The sequence below is a fragment of the Eleutherodactylus coqui genome, chromosome 3, assembly GCF_035609145.1.
Source record: "Eleutherodactylus coqui strain aEleCoq1 chromosome 3, aEleCoq1.hap1, whole genome shotgun sequence".
NCBI lineage: Eukaryota > Metazoa > Chordata > Amphibia > Anura > Eleutherodactylidae > Eleutherodactylus > Eleutherodactylus coqui.
In genome coordinates this window covers 163,903,453-163,926,907 of record NC_089839.1, presented here as the reverse complement: position 1 = coordinate 163,926,907, position 23,455 = coordinate 163,903,453, and the positions used below count along the sequence as shown (strand labels likewise).

At 43.8% G+C, this 23,455-nt stretch overlaps 1 protein-coding gene across 1 annotated transcript in view; it reads left to right on the top strand.

Annotated features, from left to right (window-relative positions):
* The window catches only part of ATG7 (autophagy related 7), a 256,231-nt gene that overhangs the window by 16,144 nt on the left and 216,632 nt on the right, over positions 1-23,455 (top strand). The window contains exons 4-8 of the mRNA XM_066596488.1: positions 3,651-3,768; positions 5,092-5,169; positions 9,401-9,517; positions 12,510-12,656; positions 16,520-16,608. Coding sequence (XP_066452585.1) covers positions 3,651-3,768; positions 5,092-5,169; positions 9,401-9,517; positions 12,510-12,656; positions 16,520-16,608 — 549 coding nt within the window. The remainder of the gene's footprint in view (positions 1-3,650; positions 3,769-5,091; positions 5,170-9,400; positions 9,518-12,509; positions 12,657-16,519; positions 16,609-23,455) is intronic.

The window sequence follows — 23,455 nt, the reverse complement described above, 5'->3', positions numbered from 1 at the left end:
AGGCGTGCTCTAAAAACGCACCTCTTCAGGGAGGCATACCGAATTCCCTAAACAAACCCCTCTGTACTCCGCCTGATAACATGCTTACTGACCTACTGACTGCAATCCCTGCTAGCCATCATAAACCGCTCCTGCAGTCATACTGTTTCTGCCGTCACACGGCTAAATGTCTGACCATTGTCTGTGTATAGAATCCCTCACTATCCACCTCGTCATACCATGCACATCTCCAGCCCCTTTACCTTCTGTATCACCCCATTACTTGTAGTATGTAAGCTCGTTGGAGCAGGACCCGCACCCCTATTGTTTCCATCAGCTGATTACTATGTATCTGTGGTTCTGTAATGTTTGTACTTTTGTCTTTCTGTATTCCCCGTCTATGTAAGCGCTGCGGAATATGTTGGCGCTATACAAATAAAGTTTATTATTGTTATTAAGTCTGGGGAGTGGTATTTCATACTCCCTGGGTACCCTGTTCCAATTTTGTGTCTCTACGAAGATGCCGCATGCACACAATGTGACTCTCTTCAGCGGGCTGTATGTGCATGCTCTCCCATAGAGATGTAAAAGAGAGCGCATGCACAAATCCTGTTGAAAAGAGTCACTCGCTGTGTGCGGGGGCACTTGGTGAGTTTGAAATATCACTCCTCGGACTCCCTGTTCCGTCACTTTTAAGCCTCATAGCGTAGTTTATGGGTCTTGCATGTGATGATAGGTTACCTTTTAAGGTTTCTTGTATTGACTTGAGAAAGGTGCTGCCGAACACCGAAACGCGGAAATAAAGGAATACAGTTAGTCCCCGACTTGCGAACAGGTTCCGTTCCGGGAGCCCGTTCGCGAGTCCGTTTTGTTCGCAAGTCGAACAAATGCTTGTATGGAGGGGATCGCGGGTGGATCCCGCTCCATATAACGTCGGGTGCCGGCTGTTCTTACAGCGGGCACCCGGCGGCAGCAGTTCCGACGAGCCGTGGCGCTTGTCGGAACTGTTAACACTTTAAATACCGCTCTGACAGCGGTATTTAAAGTGTTAACAGTTCTGACGAGCGGCGCGGCTCGTCGGAACTGCTGCCGCCGGGTGCCCGCTGTAAGAAACAGCCTGCACCCGACGTTCAGGGGGCCCGTACAGCGTCCCACGATGAGATCGCGGGACGCTGTGTGGTTGCTAGGCAGCCGGGGACCTCCTGAAAGGCCCCAGGGCTGCCTATGCAGAGTGCCCATCAAGCGCACGGCTTGCTAGGCGCTCTGCATAGACAGCCCTAGGGCCTTTCAGAAGGCCCCCGGCTGCCCAGCAACCGCGATGTGACCGGACAGGCTTCTATCAGGCTTGATAGAAGCTTGTCCGGTCCCTGCACAGTATGATGTAATGCCATAGCATTACATCATACTGTGCAAAACAGATAGTTCGTATCTAGCGAAATTCGTAAGTCGAATGTTCGCAAGTCGGGGACTATCTGTATTGTGTACCAATTCCCAGCTGTAGGATTGGATCTTCATCACACCCTTTGGAGCTGATAGTTTTAGGAGGGGGCTTCTGCTATTCATACCCCCCTCCTCCAGAGTAAGTGCCGTTCTATATCTTTCCCTGACATTGTGTTTGGCATTTCCAACAAACATCCCAGGAGCGCAGGACCTTTTTATTGATCTTTTTTTCTACTTTTAAGGTTTCTTGGTGCAATTTACACTCCTCTATAAACACGAGTATTCGATATGGTCACTGGGTGGCGGCTGTGGGTCTTCACTGTTTACCAGGCACAGCTCCATATTTCTAGCAGTGGCTGTGTCTGGTACTGCAGCTCAGTCCTATTTACTTGAAGTTGTAATGAACTGCAGTACCAGGCACATAAGCTACTGAAAGTTCATAACGGATTCTGATAAACAATGAAGGGGATGCGGCTTCACTGATTCGTTGTGCCCCCTTCAAACAGCTAGTCATCGGGATGCTGGGAGTCGGACCCCTACCAATTTAATATTGAATGCCTATCCTAAAAATAGGCCATCAATTTATATATTGAAAAGTAGTGAAAATTTCCATTACACTTGTTTTGTCTCATTTCCTCAATACTCCCAAGATATTATTAAATGGAAAGTTTCTTGTTTACATCCCTTAGAATCCCTATGCATGGCATACTTTTCACAGCTGAGGGTTTGCTACAATAGCATTCGGGCTAGGCAATCCTCGGGAGTACACAGATGTGCACTGTGTTGTGGCAGGCAAAGCGGATCTGTGTGCGCTGCAAGCTGTTTAGTTCACAGAGGATTGCCTAGACTATGAAAGGGATTCTTTGCTGTCAGAGGAGTGGTATATTCACAAATTAGATTTAGCAGAAACAACCAGTCCCTTCAAGGGAAGTTTTAGCAACATAAAAGTAAATCTATGAAAAAACTTCTCTCTGTCCAAAATAACTTCTAACCATGTGAGACGGCTGATTGTTGTGCATGTGCTAGTGGGACTGATTACTCTCAGAAGCATCGCAGCTCCCCATAGAAATAAGACAAATGAAGAAGTGCACATTACTATTATACATCATGTTCCAGATCTGCAGTTCCTGCACTCCTGGGCTGCTAACTGACAATATTGTTAGCAGAGTTAGCAGTGCGCATTCATCTCCCAGAGCCGGACTGTGACATGATAGAATCTGAGAGCAAAGATGGCAATCGCATTTCTGTCCCTCGCTTATTTAGCACATTGTAAATTGCACAGGCAGCATGGTGATATTATGTCCGATATATCGGTAACATCAATGGTTTAAGGCGATCTAATATCGATTTTTGTACAGATGAAACATGTCTTGTGGTTCGGTGACCAGATTTTCTTTCTTTACATTCTGCCCTTTCCTTTGTGTTGGGACAGGATGTCGTTTTGCTTGAGGCACTAATGAACTTATAAACAAGTTCTAGAAACTGCTGATAAGTGTGAGGTGACTCTCTGTCACCAATAAGGTTTGCTCCAGGCATAACGACTCTCAGAAAAAGTGGGGTCTGAGGCCCCTTCTTCACATGCGTTTGTTCATGGCCTTAGACGCAGGCTCTGAACGCTTGTGTCTAACGCGATGGCTGTGGGCAGTGCTTTCTAAATGAAAGATGGAGGGCTGCGCTGAACGCACGAAGGTCGCGTCCAGAAAAGGAGACGCGATATGTTGTGCGTTCAGTGTCCAATATGAACGCAGTGCCCGTACAAAAGATAGGAGTCCCAATTACAATCCTTTTAAAATATGGAGGGGAATATGTCAACCCTACTCCAATTTGTACCAGCTTGGTAGAAAATATCTTTCTGTAGTTGCTACTTCGGTTCCTGCAGAAAAAATGTTTTCAAAAGCTGGTGAAATTCTGTCTGCTGGAAGGAGCATTGTGAAGGGAGAGCATGCCAGCAAATTAATATTTCTTGGCTCATTAGATACCAATTATTGGGGCCAATGATAAAAACCTTCTTTTCATATACCTGATTTTAATTCTATGTTTCATCTGTAATTTTTTATTTCCATTTGTAACTTTAATATATTTTCATGGTCTTAATAGTTATAAGTTAATAGTAAATTACCTCCCCCCTACCCCATGGTTTTCCTTTTTAATGACTTGATGCAATATAAATACATCTTTTACCTTTACAGTGCTTAGGATATTGTTACAAAATGTCTTGATTGTATTGTCAGGAATGCTCCCACCCCGGCGCGCTATTGTCCGGCTCCTGGCTCTTTATACAACACAAACACTTTAGATTCCTTCAAGAAATTTGATAAGAAAGCTTTGCTGGACCAAGCAGCCAATGAGGTAAGATACACTTCTCTCATGATGAATATTTTTCCATTAACCCAGGCGATTTTTCAAAACCATCTAGTAAATGCACTCGCTCATTTGTCAACCCATCGCTGCTTAAATGTGAGCCAAAGAGTAATCTGAATGAAAGGCTATGAATGACTGCTCTAGAAGATGGAGGAATGAATAACATGCATGTCTTACTAGCATCTTCAACTGGGTGCCCATTTGGGTGTCCAGGAACTAAAAGGAGCTTAACACTTAGTACATTGGCTGGCCTCTTATGGCTTCATTGCTGTGTAGATTGGATACTAGAAAAAAGAGGTGGCAACAGTACAGGTCTAGAATGGCTGTTTTGTTTTTTTTTTAATCTAGGAAAATGTATAATGTATAACTTGTGTTTTATTCATTTCTATCTCCGCTTATCCTCAGCTTAGAGGTCCAATGGGCGGTCCTATCAGTGATTGACAGCTATTTCTGTATGCACACACATAGACAGTTGTAAGTCGCTGATAGGACCGCCCATTGGACCTCTAAGCTGAGGATAAGCGGAGATAGAAATGAATAAAATACAAGTTATACTGAATATTTTCCTATAAAACTATATATCAATAGTGAATGGAGGTGGAATGCGGTGGGAATTGTTCCGGCCCGCCCGCCTCCATTCACAGTAAGCAGGCAGTTGTTCATAGATGAACAACTGCCTGTTTACACGGGCCCAACTGTTGGTCAGATTTCTACATGCAGAAACTGAATAATGAATGGGAATCAAATGAATTCTCATTCATCGTTCAGTCAGGGGATGCATTTACACTGAAAGATAGTTGTTCAAATTCCTTCCGGATGCAATAATTTGAATGATTTATCAGCCTATGTAAAGGGGTAAAGCATAATAAAACACTCTGCCTAATCATTCCTTTTTTTCTAGTAATTGTGCCATAAATATCCTTAACCCCTTCCCTTCCTTAAGCCCCATTTACACGGGACGAGCTGACGTGCAAACAATGCCAACAGCACGTCCCAGTGAAGCTTGCTCATGCGCTGTTGCACAGCAGCGAGTATCGCTGGTATCGCTCAGACAGCGGCCAGTATAGAGGCAGGGTGGATGGTGAACATTCTCGCCCCAACCGCCTCCATTCACTGTAAGAAGGCAGTCTTTCAGTTTTCGGCATGCATTTACACGAAACGACTATCAAATTCCGCGGGAGCGCAGGAATTCGAACAGCTCTGAACGATAATCGTCTTGTGTAAATGGGCCATTAGACCACTGGAAAAGTTTTAATTAGTGTGAAGTCTCTTTTTAAGTGTCTTCTAACTTCAAGCTGGTTCGTTCTGCAGATATGGGAAGAAATAAAATCTGGCACTGCTCTGGAGAACCCAGTTGTCCTGAACAAATTCCTGCTGCTGACATTTGCAGTAAGTCTTTTGCGTTATATGTCTACCGCTGTGTTGGGGGTATCCTTCTGTCTATATGCTGCTCTTTAATTGTCATGAATGCACTGAATTATATGCAAACTTCTCATTGTCTTTATAAGAAAGTATTTTTCCAAAGTAGTAATGAATGCAGAAAAGGTACAAGTAAAAGAGTTATCTGGTTTCGGCCGGTCTCACACGACCAGATATGAATTGCGTGTTCCGTGATCGTATCATCCGCAGTTAATACACGGGATTACACAATTCGTCTCACACATTAGCGAGTCGGAATTGCATAATCCGCTCTGTGGAAAATAAAAAAAACTCGAGTTCTATTTTACCACGGAATTTGGGACCATAGAGCCGTTGTGCTGTATGGTCGCTGATATACCCGCAGCCCATAAGCAATTACATGCAACGGCGTGGAAAATACAAACAAAACGCTGCACTGCGCATGACCGCCTGCATACGTGGTCATACGCAATGTAATAACGCGGCCCCCAGGTGTGGGAGAGGATATTGATCAAGCAATGATTGTAAGGCCATTTAACCTTAAACTGAAAAATTGCCATAAAAATGACACATTTCAGCTCTGAAGTCAGTTATTACAGCTTACGCCTCTCTTTTGAACATTTTAGCATAAACTCCTACTTTTATTTTGGTTTTGTATGTTGACATGCTGTAACAATTCTATTAAACGCTTGTAATGCAAAACATAATAATAAAGGTGACGTTTGTAAATGTGTAACATAGTGATGAGCTTCATATTTGCGTTAATACTAGAACAGCTTAAAGTCATTAACGTCACAAGATGATGGCTTGAGTTCAGTTTTTTTCATGTGTTCTATAGGCCACTTTGACACGAACGAGAAAATCGCGTGAGATTTGTGCGTTGCAAAATGCACAAATTTCGCATGAATATGAACCCCATTCTCTTGAATGGGGTTATACACATGAGCGTTTTTCTTTCTTTCCCCGCACTGTGGTTTGGGAAAAAATCGTGTCATGTCCTATCTTTGGGCGTTCCATCGCATCGCCCACTGTTTATAGTGGGGCCGTCAAAGCATCACACTGCATGTGAGCTGCAGGTGAGTGTGATGCAATGCGCTGTTTCCCATTGGAAACAATGGGAAGCACTCTGTGATCCATGGCGGAGGATCGCTGCCTCCCTGAAGTGATGCAAGGAGTTTTTAACACACAAAAAAAAACACCTTGCATCCACAGGGAAATTGCACGTTGGCAAGCACGATATTAGGCCAAGTTTTATGGCCCAATACTGCACTCAGCAGTGTGAAACTAGCCTTAGGCCACCTGCACAAAGCCTGGGCAGACGTGCTGCTACATTGCTGTATTGTGAATAATGGGCAATAAATGGTGGTACTGCAACAAGTAAGTGCTAGGATTCAGTCTTATTTACCATTCAAACATTGTGTCCATCCATGAACCCCACGTCCGTAAGGCTGTGTGTCATCCTACTTGGAGTTACACATTTTAAGTATAGGTCATTAATGTTTGGTGGGGCCCAGCCGTAGGACAAGAAGGGTCAACAGCTCATCCCTATGTCCAGCTATGCCTGGTATTACCTCTTGGCCCCATTTACGAGATTGAAAGAGCCCCAAGGTTCAGATCCCCACAATCAAACATTGATGGCCTATTCTGAAACTCCAAAAACCAGAGCATAAAACAGAGTCCAGATCCCAGATCTCCGAGGGCTCATCTTTCAGCTTTATAGCAAAGTGGACTACTGACCATTTTTAGCAAGGAAAAGCCATCCTGTCTGATTAAAAGAGCTGAGTCTGATTAAAGCGACCCTCCGATCCTGGATTAACAAAGATGGCTGCACTGCTTCTCTGACTACCTGATGCATACTGTCAATCAGTATGCATTGGTAGTCTAAGACTACATGCTGCTCCGACTAGTTAGTGTTACTCACGTGGACAACACTGGCCAATCAATCAAGGCAGCCAGTAGGGTCTTAAATTAGTAATCCATACTAATGCACAGGGTGTAGTCAGAAAAGCGGTGTCGCCATCTTGGTTTGTCCAGGACCAAAAGGTCACTTTTAAAGGAATTTTCCAGAATTAGACAAACATGGCTGTTTTCTTCAAAAACAGTTCCACATCTGTCCAATACCACATCTGGTATTGCAGCTTAGCTCTATTGAAATGAATGGGGCTGAGCTGCACTACCACAGGCAACCCATGAACGGGTGTGGCGCTGTCTTTGGAAGAAAATGGCCATGTTTTTCTAATCCTTGACAACGCCCTTAAGGATGACACTCCCATAGACTTTCAATGGATCTTTAGACAATCTATGCCCGGGTGTAGTTATATTCTGTCCACGAGGCAAATAACATTTTGACAACAGTATAGTAAGTAGTATACATTTTGGAATTTTGCGTGTCATGTGATGTTGTCTTACCCGGCACACGAGTACTTGGGGAATTGTGATTTTCTATGTTCAATTAACTTTGCAGAACTTTCTGACGAGGATTAATACGGGCCCATTATACTTTTTTTCTTCTGCAATTTCTTTGTGTCCCAGAACAGAGAGCTGCGATGTCTAATTAAACAATCTCGCATACGATGAATATGTCTTTTTAATTTTCTGCTGATAACAAAATGCCGCGTTGCCGTCTCCTAAAATATCCCGGCTGTTATTTTCTAGATTAAATCGTGACATTTTTAATATACTCGGTGTTGAGGCTCCTTGGAGTGCAGGCGCTTTATTCCGTAAAGGTTATTCCCTGACAAATCACTTCATACGAGCTCTGATATTAATCTCGGAGCTGTTTTTTCAATCCTGTCACCTTTTGACAGTTCATATCAATTTGCCGCATGAAAATGTGGGTCAACAAAAGACTTAATGAGCCAGGGGAAAGCATTTGTATGAGCAAAGCAACGCAGCACAGAAGTCTTAGGCCGCTGATTCAAAATAGATGCAGCAGTTTGAACTTGCATATAGAAAAGATTACTGAATGCTGTCATGTCCTGCCGGAGGAATAGCTGTAATGCATTTACTGGAAATATACCAATTCACCTTGTTATGATAGTAAATGATATATGCTTAAAAAAAAATTATAGATACCAGGGGTAGACAAAAATATGGGATTTTAGTAATTCGCACTGAGTTGTCCTTTTGATCCCTGCCTGGCTGAGAGCTTTCTCACCAAATTTGTATTTACTTCACCTCTTGCCCTGCTCTGGGTGGTTTGGGGAGCAGCTGGTAACAGCAGCTAGTTGGTTTAAACCTCTGACCAATGGAACCTTTTTGCTCGGACAGATGTGCACTTCTGCCCGGCAGCATCTGTGTCATATTACCTCCACTTAAAATCTGTCTATACATGTCTTTATTGAAGTATGATTTAGAATCCCATGTAACTTGAGTCATGTACTGTGTTTCCATATTTTGTCCACCGCCTGTTTGTGTTTGCGTGTCTGTATATATTATGGTAGGATGGCTCTTAAAGGCAATGTGTCATCAGAAAATGACCTGATGTATAAGTAAATGTAGATAAGAAGAGTAGAATAATGCCCCATTTACATGTTTAGACAGGCAGATGACTGTTGAGTATCGCTCATTTCTCGCTTAGACGCAGTGTGAAGTCAGCGAACTAGCGAAGATTTTTATGCTGGTTGAAAGTGGACGACAGACGAAGAGTAAACAGAGTAAACGATGGCTTTGCATTTTCGTTCATGTGCGCTAATTCTGCACTACAATCGTCCCGTGTAAATGGCCCTTTAGTTTCACTATCTGATATTAGTTAGTAGAAAAAATATAGTCTTCCCGTTAATGACCTTTATTCCTTACCCTCAACAATAGTATATAAATGTCTGATCGCTGGGGTGCGGCTGCTGGGACCCCTGGTGATCCTGATATCTGTGTACCTTAAATACCCCATGTGAATGGAGCGATGGTGCGTATGTGTGGCCAGCACTTCAATCACTTCCAGGGAAGGGAGGACGATTGCCGATTGCATCGATCTCCCTCTGTCCCATAGAAGTGAATTTCCTACATGATTTTGCGTGGATCCACATAAGGAAGTGACATGTTGCTTCACGCGGATCTTTGGCAAATTACTTGGCAGGGTAGTCGTGGATTTTTGCTGTAGTATTAGAGGCGGAATTCATGTAGACATTTCTGCGTTGGATTCTGCCATGTGAACATACTCTTGGGTATAGGTAAAAGTAAAATCCTTTTAGTGACCCTTTCATTCATCATGTCTTTATTGTAGGATTTAAAGAAGTATCAATTCTATTATTGGTTTTGTTTTCCTGCATTGTGCCTTTCGGATGGGATAGAACTGATTAAGCCACCAGTGTCTATTGGTGAAAAGTTCTCCAAAACTCAGGTAATGTTCAATTAGAGTGATGGAAAATTTCAACTTATGTAAGCTTAAAGGGATTGTGTCACCAGAAAGTGCCCTATTGTATAAGCCAAGTTTTTGTATTAAACATATTTTTTAAGCATTTTGGTGGGGTTGATTTCTGTATCACTCTATAGTTAAAAAAAAGCTAATATCTTGTAGTTTTACACTGACCACTAAGCCTAATGATATTCTGACACTTCCTGTTCAATAGAAAAAAAAGATTTCAGCAGTCTTCTCAGGATTGTATTGAAAGGTATCTCCTATATATTGGTAAGATAGGATCAATCATTTACAATAGGTGGCACAGCTCACCTCCTCTACCTCCCTGCATAATAACATCTGCATAGGGCAAATGGCAATGGTCTTCTGTAATCTACAGGTTCCAATGGTTCATGAGACAGCTGCAAGGCAAATTTTTGAATGCTGTTAACAGCAGCTCATGCAAGATGGTCTTTCCCATGGTCATGTACAGACAATAGTGTCGCTCACAGCGCTGTGGCAGGGAGGCGGAGTGGGCTGAAGTCTCATCGCTGAGACTCCCACCGATCCTGAGAACGGGGGACACTTAGCTATCTAAAGTAGTCCCATTGAAAATTAATGACGTGGCACCTCGCATGCTTGACCATCGCTCCATACAATCTTCTGCTCACTGTGGAGGGTGGGGAGGTGGTAGGGGTGCAACAAGCTCACAGTAAGGAGACAGTACACGAAAGGAACCCCTATTCTTGGGATTAATGGGGGTCTCAGCAGTGAGACCCCCACTGATCACACTTCTATCACTTACCCTATGGATAGGTGAAAAAAGTCTGTCTTGTTACAACAACTTTAAAAAGCGAGATTCTGGTGTGACCTTTATCAAACTGCTAGTATATACCCTAGTAATGGCAAAAGAATGTTATTGAACGCGTTTCGAGGCATTATGCATGATGCCTCGCAATGTGTTACTGGCTGTTAAAATTCCATTTACCATTACTATTGTAATCTGACACTAGACCCCAGCTTTTTATAGCCTCCCTCTCATACGTGCTTTTGGCTAAATGGGCACATGTCTCCAGCGCCAGGCTCCAAAATCGAGTTAAGGCCATTATAGTTGCGGCTTGCCATTCATGGTTGTAGAATGGGATGTCCAACAATCTTATACAATCTTACTTCTGGCCATACATTGTTACTCCCGCAGCTGTAGTTCACTAATAACAGAGAACATCGGCTGCTCTTTACTTATCTTCCCTCCTTTTCTAAAGTCGGTGAAACGCGTTTTGCCAGCAGCGGCCTAGCTGACGCTGGAGATTGATCACGAGCCCTGCAGTGCAGGAGGGGGATACTGAGTCGGAGTTCTGACCCTTATGTGGAAATCACATTTTCCCCTTATGCTGCACACAGTTCACACTGTGCGAGTACTAATTGCATCCTCTACAGATCAGTCTCCTCTTCATTTTAATCTGAACTCTCAACAGGAGGATTTTATTAACTGCAACAGCGGGGCCATAATGTCATTACAATCACTTACGTGACAAAACAGAGGTAATGATGTAATATTACAGCTATGCTAATTACAAATCATGCTAAAGATCGTTTCTATCAAATGGAAGAGGCAGTCTTCTATCTAATATCCATTTTGCTGTGCAAGTGCAGTAAATGTATTCTATTGTGTTTTCCATAAGGCCTGGATAGAGGTGGATTCTAGCTTTCTTCATTGGGGTGATTGACTGGAAGATTCGTGCAGATTAAAGTGTAGCTAAACTTTTTACAAACTTCTGACATTTCATAGTGACATGTCTGAAGTTTTGACCGGTGGAGGTTCAGGTGCTCAGAGCTCTATCTATCGCTAAACTGCATGACAGAACATTCTTCTTGTTTGGCTGTTTTTGTCACTGTTTAGAGCAGTGTGCAGGCTCCACAGAAAGCCTATGGAGTCTATAGTCCGCTCACAGTGACAAACGGGCATGACTTGTCAGAGGTTTATAAAACGTTTCGATACCCTTTAACCCCCCCAAAAAACTTTGCAAACGGCTCTCATTATTGGGGACATTACAATTTTGGATGAACAGAACTCGCCGTCCCTCAAACTGTAGTTTCGGTTCTAGAAGTGCAACTGATATGCTTTTAGTGTCATTTTAAAGCCACAGTTCTTATTGCCAGTAGAACTGGAGTTGCATCCATTTGAAGTGGGGCGGGAATACTGAATTCAGTCTGACTGCACAGCAGACAAGATGTAGTTAGTGAAGAGCAGCTAGCAGAGAATAGATCTGTGATTATCCTGTCTATCACAGAGTAGGAGTGATAGACAGCCTGTTCTGCTCTTCGGAGGATGTGACAGGTCCCATTTAAGGCCGGGTTTCCACAGGACGGAAATCTCGAGTAATGTCCACAGGGGCAGAGATTTGAAGCGGCTTGTCCATGTGTATTCCGCTGCAGGAATCTCTCCCCATAGAGAGAAGAGAGTCCGCAGCAGAAATGGCGATACAATTGACATGTCGTGGATTTAAATTCCGCGCCACATGCAGTTTCTGCACCTACTCTCCGCAGCATGTGGGTGAGCTTTATGCAAATCTCGTCCACTTTGCTGCTTAGTCTTGGGCTTAAAAATCCATGCGGAATTTCCATACGGAAACTGTGCATGAAAATTCTGCGGCAATTCCGCCCCGCGTGAACCCAACCTAACTGTATGTCTATGTAAGGGATTTTAGAACTCCTTATCAGATAGGAGCTCTGATCACATTAGAGATGCTCGCCACAGCAACGTATCGCCTATCCATAAAATAAGTGATAAGTGTTAGCTTGTGGAGGTTCAACCGCAGGGACAACCTCCAGTCATAATAACGGTGTGAACAATCACATTACCAGGGGTCTCTAGTCTCCCCATATGAATGGAGTGGCGGTCACATTTGCACACTGCATTTGCCTTTAAAATCAGTTTTTGTGAAGGTGATTGTACATCTGTTATAAAAGCAGTGATCTTGTTTTCACTTCATAGGTGCTAGAATTTCAGAAAGCCTACGATGATTTCTGTCAAGCCAAAGGAGGTGCTCCACAACCTTACTTCCTGGTCCGTTATGCAGAAGATTGTTTTTCCATGTCTCCTTTGCAGAAGTTCCAGGAATTTTATACAGATAAGGACAAGGTAAATAAGCCGTCAAAATTAAATAATTCCTACAATGCAACACTCATTAAAGTTTTTCTCTGGTTATGTATAGAAATTAATATTGTGTAGAACCAATCGTATCCTCTCTCTTCACTGTAATGATACTGCACAGATTGCCCAGTGTGCATGCTGGATGGCCCTCCTGTAATGCAGAAGAGGGGCTGATTTTGCCTCCTAGGCTTAAATGTGAGGTACTAGGAGTCCCTGCTGATTGCATAAGAGGTTTGCAGCAGATGCTCCTGTACTGTACACCTGCAGCTACATGAGAGACTGTGCAGTCTGTGCTGCATTATTGTAGAAAAGAGGCAAGTTTATAAAATATTTTAAGAAGTTCCATAACTAGCATAATATTTACACATCTGTAGCTACACTTCAAATAGGAAGCTTAAAGGCTACGGAAAACTGTGCATGGAAAATCAACACACATTTTATTAAGTCCTTGCAGAAAAAAATTATGCACTTACCTGTGTGGTTTTTTTTTTTTTGGTTTTTTTTTGCACTGAGTTTTCCTTCTCATGCATTTATAGAGCCTCATACATGGTTCACAGGCTCTCCTACATTTAAATTTCTGGCTGGGGGGCATTGCCAGCACTGATCAGCTGATCTATCTCAAGAAGGTGCACAAGCTCCGCTTCCCCTCTCCTCTTTCAGAGGCTATGTGCCCACTCAATACTATAAAGCTACTCAATACTGTAGAGCTACTCAAGACAGCAGATGTCCTACTTTTTTCAAAGCAATGTCGTAACATTGCAAAGAACAAATTCTACCAGTTGAACAGACCAAGGATGGGCCTTCTCTGAGTAAAAGCTGCAGAGCTACAGATGTTTCTTGTACTTTAGAAAATGTTTGTTTAGGGAGAAGGAAGAGGAAACATGGCAGAAACAGAAGGAGGATTTCCACCACCAGAAGCAACAGCACATTGAGGCTACAATGTACTCCTCGTGGAAACATGAGAGTTGTAGCTCCGTATTTCCATATTGACATATTTTTAATTTGAGTTGGAGGAGGAAACATGGCAGAGGCAGGAGAAGGAAAGCAGCACCACCAGCAACAGCCCCCTGAGTGAACAGTGGGGTCTTTGATATAAATCTATGGTTAGTCATATGTTATTAAAATTGCCAGCATGCTAACTACCGTGTTTCCCCGATAGTAAGACACCCCCGATTGTAAGACGTATCGGGGGTGTCAGAGGGGTCGGCCAATGTAAGCCGTACCCCGAAAGTAAGACATACCGTAGTGGAGAAAAAAAAAATCATTACTCACCTCCCCCGGCGTTCTGTCGCGCTCCGGCAGGATGTCGCTCGCTCCTCGTCCCCGGCGCAGCATTGCTTTCTGAATGCGGGGCTTGAAATCCCCGCCTCCAGAAAGCTAATACACACGCCGTCAGCCAGTTACAGCCATTCAATGACAGCATTGAATGGCTGTGATTGGCTGAAGGCGCACGTGGCTTCAGCCAATCACACTATTCAATGACATCATTGAATGGCTGTGATTGGCTGAAGGCGCACGTGGCTTCAGCCAATCACACCCATTCAATGATGTCATTGAATAGTGTGATTGGCTGAAGCCACGTGCGCCTTCAGCCAATCACAGCCATTCAATGCTGTCATTGAATGGCTGTAACTGGCTGACGGCGTGTGTATTAGCTTTCTGGAGGCGGGGATTTCAAGCCCCGCATTCAGAAAGCAATGCTGCGCCGGGAACGAGGAGCGAGCGACATCCTGCCGGAGCGCGACAGAACTCCGGGGGAGGTGAGTAATGATTTTTTTTTTATTATAAGACATACCCCGAAAGTAAGACATAGTGGGGCTTTTGGGGATAAAAAGAAAGTAAGACACTGTCTTACTTTCGGGGAAACACGGTAAGCAGTGGAATCTGCCGTGGGCGGTGCACAAGTCAGATGATATCCATGCCTGCTTCATCTTTATAAATGTCAGATGATCAACATTGTCTATGGACAAGCGGATTCGTCTGTCAGTTATCACACCCCCAGCTGTGCTGAACTCCCTTTCTGATTGCCTGCCCTCTGCCAGTGTGCTAACACCTCTAAAGCAATGTTGTGCAAGCTCCGGCCACTCGTCCAGTTTAGACACCCAGGCGTCAACGGGGCCAACGCCATGTCTGAGTACATCCTAACAGGAGCTGACATAATCCAGGACCATCGTGGATAAGCGTTGCCTGTGACTATCAGTCCTACCCTGTCTTTTTGCTGCACTCTCCAGTGGGCTGAAAGAAACTATGCCACACCTTTATTTGGCTTCCCCTGCCACCGGTGGAGGTGCAGCTGCGGCGGCTTCCTGCTTGTCTGTCATAAGCCACAGAGTTGCAATCCATTGAGAATGCATCCGTGCACCCATGCGGAAATGCTCTGCTCAAGCTGCTTAACAGTCTGTCTTTATAGTGCTCTATTTTGAGGTCCCTCCCCACTGCCAAAATTACATTTATAGTGCAAATCAAGAAGGGTGGCCACTTAATAATCACCTGATGTTTAGATGTGGGCTATGTGACAGTCCTTCTGCAAGCACTGTAGCATACAAGCACTCATATGCCTCAAAGTGCCTTAAAATTATGGCCCACATTTTTGGGGTCAGGCCTGCAAGTGTCCTTCGGCTGTTCCCGTCATCTACGTAGAATAGCTAGGGTTAGTGATGATACGTTGAAAGCAATTGAAATATACTCTCTCACAATGTAGAGACCACATTTAATGTAGGCATTGAAACGTCATGCAGCAACTTTCTCTGACTGATTCGATTTTCGGCCCAAATCGGTTCAAACTAAACAGATTTTGTTTTTTCTAAAATCGGGACAGTTTTATCGCCCAGCCGATCAAGATGAATAACTTGATCTCCTCTACCCACCCCCAAGCTGTCACACGGCTTTTCTGTAATAGTTTAGCATAAAGGCAGTGAATGCAGGTTCACAACAGGGAAGTAGGCCAGGAGAGGAGCTGTCTATTTACTCGAACTGACATTTGCTAAGATTCCAGTCCTCCTGTCTGCAGTCAAGCATAGAAATCAAACAATCAGACTGTCAGGGAATCCTCAGACAGCAGTCTAGGTTCTATGCCAGTGTTCAGTTATATTGTATCCACAAGGCATTTACGAATATTGGGGAAAGGTGTACATAGCCTTTAAAAGGGTACTCCCATCTCAGACTTTCATGGCATATTCTGTGGATAAGCCATAAAAGTCTGATAGATGCAGAATCCACGTCTTGGACCCGCATCTATGTGGTGGTCAGGGGTATGCAAACAGCCATGTAGACTATCTTATGTGGTTTCTATATTGTATTTCCCATAGAAGATACTGGAACATACGATAATGGCACAGCGCAGCCTGCTCGCCTGTCTTCGCATACTTTATTGCTGTGTAAAAGGAGAGGGGTATTGCCATATTAGCTGTGATTGGCTGAGATGGCATTACCTCTTTTAGTGACCAACCTAATTTAGCCAAAACCAAGCTTGGGCAAACCTTTGCCATGTTTAGGACACGCTATAGGTTTGGGTCAGTGTGCAGCCGGCATGCGCAAGTGGGACCTTATAGGTCCCTTGAGGTTTTGCCCTCTCCAGTAGTCAGAGTAGAGCTTCACTCGGCAGTGCCTTATGCGGTCCGTCTTCTAATAGTAGAGATTGTCACATGCTTTCTTTCCCGCTTCTCCAGTAGACAAATTAGTCCCGCGGCCACCCCCGTCCGTTTCAGATCCTAACAGTGGAGGGTGAATCTAGGTGTTCTGTTATCCAAATCCTATTTGATAACTGTCTTGATATATTCTATCTTTACTACAATCAATGCTAACCTTTCTGCCTGCTGGTCCTAAAAGTATTCATGTTCCTTTTCTCCTAGGTAACACTCGGAGTATATGACCCATGCACTTTAGCTCAATACCCTGGATGGCCTCTGAGGAATATATTGGTGCTGGCAGCTTTTCACTGGTACTATATTTCAATATCCTAAATAACTCTGTTCAACACAGGTATTGGAATGGAGGCATGAATGACGAATCTTACCTAATTTTCGGATGCTAAACGTGAAAATGTGAGATTGTGTGAAGTTACAGAGAGGAAAAAGGAAAGCAAGTGGAGTTTATTAAGATTTTCTTTTATTAGTCAGAAAATAATGGACATGCTTCAAATATGTTGTTTGTCTCTTGTGTTCCGTTTCTTGAGTGTCTCTTCTGATCCTCCAGTAATAACCTGCCAACACTTCCGGGCATTATATACCTTTTGTAACGCTTCTCAGTGACTGCAATATCCTGATGAAAACGCTCCCCAAGTTCGACACAGAGTGCAACGCCATTAAGATGTGGAAGACATATTAATGGGATTAGTGAATATAAAGTTTGTGGGACTTTCTGCAGCCTATTTTCCCGTATACTGTTAGGGCTCATGTCCTTGGGCGTATTTGTAAAACGCTGCAGGTGTCCTGCAGCATTTTAACAGTGTTTATGATGTCTGCTCTGTCGACAGAGAGCCGACAGAGACCGCATATGAGCATCGAGTATACTGCGCATGCCCGTGTATCTCACGCGCAGTGTGACTTTTTTTTTTTTTCCTTAATTCCCCGCTTTGTTTCATAGCAGGGTTGCATATGAATCGTTGCACATACACAATGTATTGCGTATGGACAACGTATTGGACTCGAGCTAAGTCACAAAGTTCATCCACAAGCTGATGGAAGTTTTCGGCTCTGACTTTTTCTAACAAACTAGTTAACACTATTTTGAAAGCCCTCCTTGCTTCTTTTTCACTGTCCTTCATCTGACTCTAAAGTTCCTCATTCTTTTTGAAGTTGTCTGATCTGCGGATCAATACATATTCCCTTCTTGATTCTCTCTATGGCGATCCTCTGAAATAGCGAACACGAATAGGTCAATGGGTCACTTTCCTATCGAGGTCATTTTCAATCTGTTTCGGAACTCCAAGTTTAGTACGTAAGGGTGGAAGGATGACTTTATCCGGTGGGAAGAGCAGCTGTAACCCTACATTCTTCTGGCCTGGTGTAAGTGATGATCGACAACACTAGTCCTTCTTCTTGTAATGATTTAATCTGTTACGACTGTGCCAGTCAAAGAGATAACAGAATTGTGTAGCATTGCTGTAGTCCCGCTAGATAAAGAGGAGAGAAGTAGTTTAAATCCCAAAAATAATACAATCTTTTTTCCCCACATTTTAATTTTTTTTCTTCCAACTTCAAAACAAGAGCCAATTAGGCATTTTCAATGTGTTCAGCATCTGAAAATTTTGGTAAAATTGGTTAAAAGGGTTGTCCTGTTACCATCAATGGGCCTGAATGCATTAAAGTAATAAACAGATACATATTTGCCCCTTCTTGTATGTCGGGATCGAGATCTGCAATCCCGCTGACGTCGCGGAAACTCCGGTAGCCGCTGCAATCAATGAGAGGCTGCAGCATCACCGCTCATTCTCCTGGTATTGGCGCTCACATTCTGGGCACCATGATGCCTGGAGTTTAGGTATGGTATATGACACTGCAGCCTCTCATTGCCTGCAGCGCTCACCTGCAGAGTTCCTCTATCGTCAGCAATCACAAGAACCACCAGAACCACAGTGGGGCTGCAGCGCTGAATCCAGGCGGCTAGAGGTGTAAGTATATTTCACTTTATTATTTTAACCCCTTCATCCCAATAGTCGAACAACCTCTTTAACCATGTCTCCATTACAAAAAAGTTCTAATTTTTGTAGAACTGTATAATGTAATACCTTTCATAGCACTGTGTGTTTGAATGCTATTGGTAAGAGTAGCGGGAATGGCCATAGTCATCAGTCTGAGGACATATATATTATTTCCACTGCAGTATAAAAAAAAATGTAGCCAAACGAAAACCTAATGCTATAGGCAAGATACAGCTTTTCCTTTCCCTCAGGGGTTCTTTGCTAATGCACTGGTTTGTTGAATAATTTTGAATCCATTAAGAGCTGGAATGCTTTAGCGCTATTTGTCGGCTGATGTATTATTTGAATATATGACAATATTACTGCCAGAATGAGAATGTTGAGATTACTTATCTCCTTTTTAGCAGGATGCAAAATATTCAGTTTGCAAGAACTTTGCTATGACAATTACTGTACATGCCCTCTATGTAGTGGTGAGTAGGGTCGACTAAGTGCAGCATTCATGGCCCTAGAAGAAAACTACTGACTCAATCAAGTTCTGCTTTTGACTTTAGCTGTACTAGCTGGGCTTCATAATGTTTAATGCCACGTTCTCCATGGTCAAAATAGAGCAGCACAATCTGTCATAAGCAGACAATTCAATATGTAGTGAGCTCCCCCTATTGGTCATTGCAGGCAGAGAGAATTTTAGCATTTCATTTTCTGCTCTGTATTTAGAGGTACAATATGCACTTCTATGGTAGATGAAATATGGCAGCCTTGTACTATTCAGAGCTGGTATGGAGCTGTAATACTCCCACTTTTTTTTCTCATTTTAGTTTTTTCCTGCCCCCTTTAAAAAAAAAAATCGTAACTCCTTTATTTATCCGTCGACATCGCTGTATGAAGGCTTGTTTTTGCGGCACGAGTTTTGTTTTTTTTTTGCAATGGTGCTATTTAATGTACCATATAATGTACTGAAAAAAATTCAGTGGAGTAAAATGGAAAAAACATAAATACATTCCACCATCTTTCAGTGCGTCTTGATAACCTTATTCTATCGGTCAGTATGATTACTGCGACACCAAATTGTATAGTTTTTGTTTTTTGTTTGTTATTTTTTTTTACCGTACTACTCGTCTTTTTTTTTTTTCAAAGACATTTAATTTTTTTTGTTATTTTCTGCCGCCATCTTCCGCGCACAATAACTTTTTTATTTTTCCGTTGACGCAGTTGTACGGGGGCTCATTTTTTGCAATACATCTTGTAGTTTACGTTGGTACCATTATGGAATGCATACGTCTTTTTGATCGCTTTTTATTGCGTTCTTTCTGTGAGAAAGGATGACTGAGAAGTGCATTTCTGGCGTTCTTTATTTTTTTGGACAACGTTCACCGTGCGGGGTAAATAATGCATTACTTTGATAGATTGGACTTTTACGGACGCGGCGATACCAAATATGTATTTTTCTTTATGATTTAGATTTTTTTAATTATAGATATAGCAAAAGGAGGGTGATTTAAACTTTTATAACTTTTTTTTTTTTTTTTTTTTACAATTAATACAACTTTATTGCTCTTATATTCACTTTTCTTTTAAGCCCCCTGGGGGACTACAACATGCGATGCTTTGATCGTTCCTGCAGTATGACGTAATGCTATAGTATTTTGTCATACTGTGATTTGACAGGCAGTCTCTATCAAGGAGCAAGTTCAGGGAAGAGTTACCAAGATGGTGAGCGGTCTGCAAATCATGTCCTTTAAGGAACGGTTAAAGGATCTGGGAATGTTTAGCTGGCAAAAATGAAGGCTGAGAGGAGTCTTAATAGCTGTCTACAAATATCTGAAGGGTTGACACTGCATAGGGATCAGCCATATTCTCATTTGCTCAAGGAAAAGCTAGAAGCAATCGGATGATACTGAAAGGGAGGAGACACAAATTAGATATTAGAAAAAACTTTCTGACAGTGAGGGTGATCAATGAGTGGAACGGGTTACCATGGGAGGTGGTGCGTTCTCCTTCAATGGAAGTGTTCAAGCAAAGGCTGGACAAATATCTTTCTGGGATGATTTAGTGAATCCTGCACTGAGCAGCGGGTTGGGGTTGGACCCGATGACCCTGGAGGTCCCTTCCAACTCTACCATTCTATGATTGTAAGCCACCCCACGAGCATGGCTTGATAGGGGGGAATTGACAGTGGCATTTCAAGGGTTGGTAGCAGCAATCAGCCGCGCGGCCGATTGCAGCTATTGCCCGCGGGTGTCAGCTGTAATAAACTTGAGGACATGACTTGCTCTTTTTTTTTTTTTTTTTTAAAGACTAGCTGATGTACCAGTCTTTGCCTGAGTTAATTTGGTACAGGTGTTTGTGGTGTTCGCACAGAAAATTTTATGAAGTCGTGGTGACTTCAGAGGAACCGAGGAATAATATATGTATACACATAGAGGAGAGTTAGATTCTCCTCCTACTGTATATACCGATGTCGCTCTGCAGAATGTGCCACCCCTCCCACTCTCTTCAGGCCTCGGTCAAACGGGCGTTTTTTGCTGCGATTTGCGGATCGCATGGGGATGCGCATCCGCAAATCGCGTGACCGGGGCCGAAAAATCGCCGGAAAAATCTGCTCCTAGCCACGTTTCCTTTGAAACGGGCCGGAGCACAGGAGCGCTGTCCAGCCCATTGAATTCAATGGAGCCGGCAATACAGCCGGCTCCATTGAAAGCAATGGGCTGCCGGCGAGCGCAGGATGAATTTTCGGGAAAGGCTTAAAAATATAAGCCCTTCCCTGAAAATCATCCAAAAATGTGTGTAAAAAAAAAAAAAATATATATATATTTTTATATATATTGTGTATATATATATACATACACACATATACACACACATACTCGCCTTGTCCCCGCAGACGGAGTTCAGCCGCGGCCGGCCGGCAGTTCTCCTGAACTGCTCTGGGTAGTATTCAGCAGCCGGGTATTTAAAATCCCCGGCTGCTGAATGGGCTGCTTCTGATTGGTCGCAGCTCTCACTCACCCATTCATGAACGCCGTGTGCGGGGATAAGGTGAGTATATGTATATTATTTATATATATTATATATATAATTTTTTTTTTTTTTTTTTTTACACATTTTTGGATGATTTTCAGGGAAGGGCTTATATTTTTGAGCCCTTCCCGAAAATTTATCCCACGCTCGCCGGCAGCCCATTGCTTTCAATGGAGCCGGCTGTATTGTCGGCTCCATTAAATTCAATGGGCAAACATCATTCTTCTCTGCCACAGGTGTTACAGCTGTGGCAGAGGAGAATGATTTGTGTAGTATATGTTCTCAATGTGATCGGCGCTGCTGCCGCCGGCCCCCGTTGAGCGCATATACAGAACACAAGAGATCGCAGATAGGCGCGATCTGCGATTTCTGTTCTATAATTTATCGGACAAGCGCATAAAAAGCGCCCATGTGTCCGATACCATTGCAAAGCAATGGTTCTATAAAATCGCCGGTCACATGCGCATGCGCAAATCGCGCAAAAAATAGCCCGTGTGACCGAGGCCTCACTCTTTACCCTTAAATGTAATGCCCCTTTTTATTCAAATTTACCACCAGACTGGAAGTTGCAGCCCCTTGTTAGCCTTAAAGGCATGCTGCATCCCTGCAGTCCATGACCGCTTCCTTATGTACTTTACAGCCTTTCAGTATATACACAGAGGTCAGTTAGATTGTTCTCAGTATATACACATAGAGGTTAGGTAGATTCTCCTCAGTATATACACAGAGAGGTGCGATAGATTCTCCTCAGTATATACACAGAGAGGTGCGGTAGATTCTCCTCAGTATATACAGAGAGGTGCGGTAGATTCTCCTCAGTATATACACAGAGAGGTGCGGTAGATTCTCCTCAGTATATACACAGAGAGGTGCGGTAGATTCTCCTCGGTATATACACAGAGAGGTGCGATAGATTCTCCTCGGTATATACACAGAGAGGTGCGGTAGATTCTCCTCGGTATATACACAGAGAGGTGCGGTAGATTCTCCTCGGTATATACACAGAGAGGTGCGGTAGATTCTCCTCGGTATATACACAGAGAGGTGCGGTAGATTCTCCTCGGTATATACACAGAGAGGTGAGGTAGAGTCTCCGCGGTATATACACAGAGAGGTGAGGTAGAGTCTCCGCGGTATATACACAGAGAGGTGAGGTAGAGTCTCCGCGGTATATACACAGAGAGGTGAGGTAGAGTCTCCGCGGTATATACACAGAGAGGTGAGGTAGAGTCTCCGCGGTATATACACAGAGAGGTGAGGTGGAGTCTCCGCGGTATATACACAGAGAGGTGAGGTGGAGTCTCCGCGGTATATACACAGAGAGGTGAGGTGGAGTCTCCGCGGTATATACACAGAGAGGTGAGGTGGAGTCTCCGCGGTATATACACAGAGAGGTGAGGTGGAGTCTCCGCGGTATATACACAGAGAGGTGAGGTGGAGTCTCCGCGGTATATACACAGAGAGGTGAGGTGGAGTCTCCGCGGTATATACACAGAGAGGTGAGGTGGAGTCTCCGCGGTATATACACAGAGAGGCGAGGTGGAGTCTCCGCGGTATATACACAGAGAGGCGAGGTGGAGTCTCCGCGGTATATACACAGACAGGCGAGGTGGAGTCTCCGCGGTATATACACAGACAGGCGAGGTGGAGTCTCCGCGGTATATACACAGACAGGCGAGGTGGAGTCTCCGCGGTATATACACAGACAGGCGAGGTGGAGTCTCCGCGGTATATACACAGACAGGCGAGGTGGAGTCTCCGCGGTATATACACAGACAGGCGAGGTGGAGTCTCCGCGGTATATACACAGACAGGCGAGGTGGAGTCTCCGCGGTATATACACAGACAGGCGAGGTGGAGTCTCCGCGGTATATACACAGACAGGCGAGGTGGAGTCTCCGCGGTATATACACACAGGCGAGGTGGAGTCTCCGCGGTATATACACAGACAGGCGAGGTGGAGTCTCCGCGGTATATACACAGACAGGCGAGGTGGAGTCTCCGCGGTATATACACAGACAGGCGAGGTGGAGTCTCCGCGGTATATACACAGACAGGCGAGGTGGAGTCTCCGCGGTATATACACAGACAGGCGAGGTGGAGTCTCCGCGGTATATACACAGAC